General features: G+C 39.1%; 1 protein-coding gene across 1 annotated transcript; it reads right to left on the bottom strand.

The window, feature by feature from the left end:
- Positions 1 to 831: 831 nt before the first annotated feature.
- Positions 832 to 1,844, bottom strand: SS1G_04045 (hypothetical protein; the record flags this gene model as incomplete). The annotated part of the gene is made up of 3 exons (XM_001594188.1): positions 832 to 988; positions 1,185 to 1,310; positions 1,360 to 1,844. The coding sequence occupies 3 exons, from the start codon at positions 1,842 to 1,844 to the stop codon at positions 832 to 834; spliced, it is 768 nt and encodes a 255-aa protein (XP_001594238.1).
- Positions 1,845 to 4,393: the final 2,549 nt, after the last annotated feature.

Below are 4,393 nucleotides of genomic sequence, written 5' to 3' on the forward strand. Positions count from 1 at the left end.
CTTGAGATGGATGGATGGATACCCGAGAATTCTATGTAATTTATTGATAATGTTGTGTTTTTTTATTTTGTTTTTTGTTTTTTCAGGAAGTAAGGAAGATAGGAAAGAATGAAGGAAGGAATGAGAGAAGGAGAGAGGGAGAGTTCTAGGCATGGGAGATGGATGGAATGGAATGAGTGACTGAGTAGTTATCAAATGAACAAGAATTTAAATTTAAATTATGAGAATATTTTTGGTTTTATTGGGCAACCTGTAATTGGCTGTGGATTGAATAATCTACAATCTTGAATAATAGTGACTTCATAAGGGTATGTGGTATGTGTGTATACTGCGGTGTGGTTTATAATATATATATAGTCTGTAATGATCTTCACCCTTCAACCAACCCCGCGTCTTTCTACCCGTCCACCCCGCGGCATACCTACTATCTCTCTCTGTGTGTCCGTCTCTCTCTCTCTCATAATCTAAAATACCTCATAGTTGAATTCATCTACCTACCCACCAATCCACCTACCCATCCATCTACGCATCACTCATATACACATCAAAATCTCAAATCATCACTCCTCTTAATTTCATCATTTCAAATAAAGTAAAGTAAGTAAATAATAAGTTCGATTCTCGCTTGATCAAAAGGAGTAATTAAGTAACCTGGATGGCTGAAAGCTAGCTATACTACGTATGTATGTATGGTATGCTGTACTAGTTTAATTTAATCTAAATCTGATTGCACCAAAACGCCTCGCCAAATGCTTATATCAAGTTTGCGTGCTTAAAAACTAGAAACTTTTGCATGTTCTGTTGAAACTTTCCTCCGGAATAGGTATCATGTTAACCGTGTTTGGTGTCTAGGTTCTGGACAAAATCTGCTACGGCTTCAAAATATCCGATTTCGACGACGCTGGAATTATGGTCACCGCCAGGAAGAGGTTTCCATATTTTGGTCGGTGATTGACAGATCTCGAAAAGGCGGCGCATGTGGCTAGGTCTATTATTTGAAGAGTTAGTGGAAGGGTATCTGGTGATTTTATGGGTTATGAAAATAATGTGTGTTGATGTAGTCAGACAAAAAGTTCTCGTGATTTGTAATCTGGTCCCAGAAGGGACATCATGTTTTGTGGATGGAAATTGGGTCATCATTCTAGAGGATGGTGTAGAGGAGGAGGAAATTGAAGAAAACATACGGTACAATCTCATCCAGGAGACCACTAATAAAGAGGATAGGAACTTCGGTAATGGAGGGTAGGTATGTATCAGATGCCCAGACTTGATGACATAGATAAGTGAGATATCTAGCTGGTGGAATGACCCTTTGAGACATTAGTGCTTGATCAAAGTGGTGTAGTAAACATAACGTACGATGGTATCAACTTTCTCATGGATAGAAAAGTATTTTCCAATACTAGACCCACTAATCTTTTGTCGTTTTGATTCTTAGCCACCAATTGTATTGATACGGCACCTCCAAGACTCTGTCCGTAAACCACAATATCATTATCTCTCGTCTCTGCTCTTTTGCGAAGATAGTCAAACCCAGTCTGAGCATCTATCATGAGACCTTTCTCATCCGGTGATCCAGTTGAGAGACCATAACCCCGGTACTCCAACATTAAGACACTACATCCCACAATGTTTATGAATCGTCTCGCGATAGGAATTCGATGACCGATATTCCCGGCATTGCCATGAAACATGAGCATTGTGACATTCTTTCTCTTCCTCGACTGCGGTGCTCGAATATAGAATGCTGAAAGCTTTTCCTCATCAGGCGTAGGGATCATCAACTCCTCGAAATCCGATATGCCAAATTGTGAGGGGTCGTGGGACTTGAGTGCGGGCGGCATTTGGGATGGAACTTGGATAAATCAAGGGATCTAAAGATTGAAACAACATGTTGATCAGTATTTTATTGTTTGATAAGCATGGTTGGGGGGTGATTTCTGTTGTGGGGTGGGCGATGTGGATGTGATGTGATGTGGTGTGGTGATGGAAAAAGAAAAGCTGGGAAAGTGGATTAATAAAGGGGAGGGGAAATACTTTTGCTTGAAGTAAAGAAGGGAACTTAATAAAAAAGTTATACCCTGTTAGAAAATGGTAAGTACAATGACAAGCGCGGCACAATTGACCATCAGATATTTCCCAAGATTTTCTTTTTCCTTTTCACAAGAAAGATGAAGATAGATGAATTGGAATTGGAATTGAAATTGGAATTGTGTGAAAGAAAATGTACCGATGACACAAGGACAGGAAATTTGAGGTAACCTGCGATAGAACTGGTAACAGTAGTTACCTGTTCAAAATAACCTGCACCAGATGAATCTTGTGCAGACATGATGGATGTCTTCAAAAGATAAAGGCGGAGGGAGGATAAGATAGATGGGGTAGGATTGAGCTTTTAAGGATAAATAAAGCAGCCAGATGTCGATATCTCTCTCTGTTTATCTCTCCTCCAATCGAAATGAGTGAGCTATGGTGGTGGATGTGTCGTGACGGGAAGGGAGAGAATCAAAGTATTAATTAGAATATTAAAATATTAATTAGTGTTTCATGGTACTCGACACCGTTTGAAGATATCTCGAAAAAAGGATTAAAAAAAGGCCGTGGATGAATTGAAATTGATGCGGTTGGATTTTACTTTGAGTTAACTCGATCGGTCTCGTGAAGAATAAAATGGGCAGACGACTATCTATTTGTTGAGGAGGTTCGAAAAGTGGTGTATGGTGAAAGTGAAGTATGAAGTCTGGGTGTGTGGACGGACTGTTGGACTGATGGACCGTTGAATCTTTTAGAGAGGCCGACTCAAACGAGCAAAACGAGCAAACCTCCAAAAAGACCAAACATCCGAAATCCCATTGACCGCTAAAAGATTAATATTAATATCAAAGTTCAAAAGGTTGTCTTAGAATTTCAAGGAGTGCAAAATCATCCAAATCCTTCCGATTTTCATTCCGTATCCGTCAGTCTAGAAGATTGATTTAATTGGTTGATAATCCATCAAATTGGAGCTTAATTGCGGATGGATATCTAGATGTTGAAGGCTTGGTCACTCGCATTATATGATGGCGTTATTATTATAACTAAACTTACCTACCAACAAACTACTCTGTACATAGTATGGAAGATCTTACATCTATCTAGATCTATTTTGGTTCATAATTGCGGCATGCTGCGAGTAATTCGAACGCAATCTTCGGATATCAGGAAAACCTTAATCTGCTAATCATAAGTTGAGAAGTCCATACTACGTACAGTATCTATACATTTGTAAAGTTAGGTATCAACTAAAGGCTGACTGCCTATAGCTAGCTACAAGTAAGGAAGGAAATCGTGGCTATCACAACATCAAATCATCATCAAATCATCATCATCACGGCAGAATGAATGTAAGTAATCTAGATGAAGGGGGAAGGAATCGGAGGTTAGAACGGAGAATTCGGAAAAGACGTCTCTCCTTTAATCGGATCAAGGAGGTGGAACGGACTATAATATATCTCACTTCCCTATGTGTCGCACAAATGACAGTCTTCTCGTACAATATCATGTTGTCGTGATTAGATTGTATCTGGGTGGGAGATGCATTGATGGGTGTACACGATATGGTGGTGATACAGCTATTAAGTCATATTTTGGGCCACTATCTGGACAAAACACAACTTGAGATAAGTAGCAAGGGTTATGAGTTGAGTACGGAGTAAGGAAGGGTATGTATGTGATTCGTGTTTGGGGGCGTTTCAAAGGCATTTATCCAAGATGATACACATTATTTTCGGATAGTTCCTTTATGGGGAGAATCCAGGCTCAGATCATAGTAGATCATTGAGGATATATTCCGCTTTTCTCTTTTGTGGTCAGTCTCCCTCATTTTCTCGCCAATATCCTTTCCCATAACGAAACCTACGATAGAGGAATTTGTACCATGACTAGAACACCCGATCTCACGTTTCTTTCTTCCATTTTCAATACTACAGAATGAATTGAGGTTCCAACCATCGAAAAACCCAATCAACATGTATCGGTACCTTAAAAGATCGAAAGATCAAGTAAAGGGACCATCCAATGAAGAATATCCTACGGAACCAACTTGATCAAAAGTAGATGCGGCGGCTGTACCTAAGGTAAGGTAGATTCGATACCATGCCCAATAATGAGAATAATCACATAATGAATGGTACATAAGACGACCCAATGATACCTCTTCTCGTATGAAGATATTTTCCCCCTATGAAATTGACGCCCAAAGCTAGAAAATTTTTATATTTTTATTTTTAATAGAAATTATTTTTCCGATTTTCAATATTCTGTTGTATTGTATTGTATTGTAAACATTCCTCTGTGAAATTTGAATTGCTTGTTGCTTGTGTGTTTAGCCCCCAACATAAGTGGTTCGAAGCAA

The sequence above is a fragment of the Sclerotinia sclerotiorum genome, genomic scaffold, assembly GCF_000146945.2.
Source record: "Sclerotinia sclerotiorum 1980 UF-70 scaffold_5 genomic scaffold, whole genome shotgun sequence".
Classification (NCBI taxonomy): Eukaryota; Fungi; Ascomycota; class Leotiomycetes; order Helotiales; family Sclerotiniaceae; genus Sclerotinia; species Sclerotinia sclerotiorum.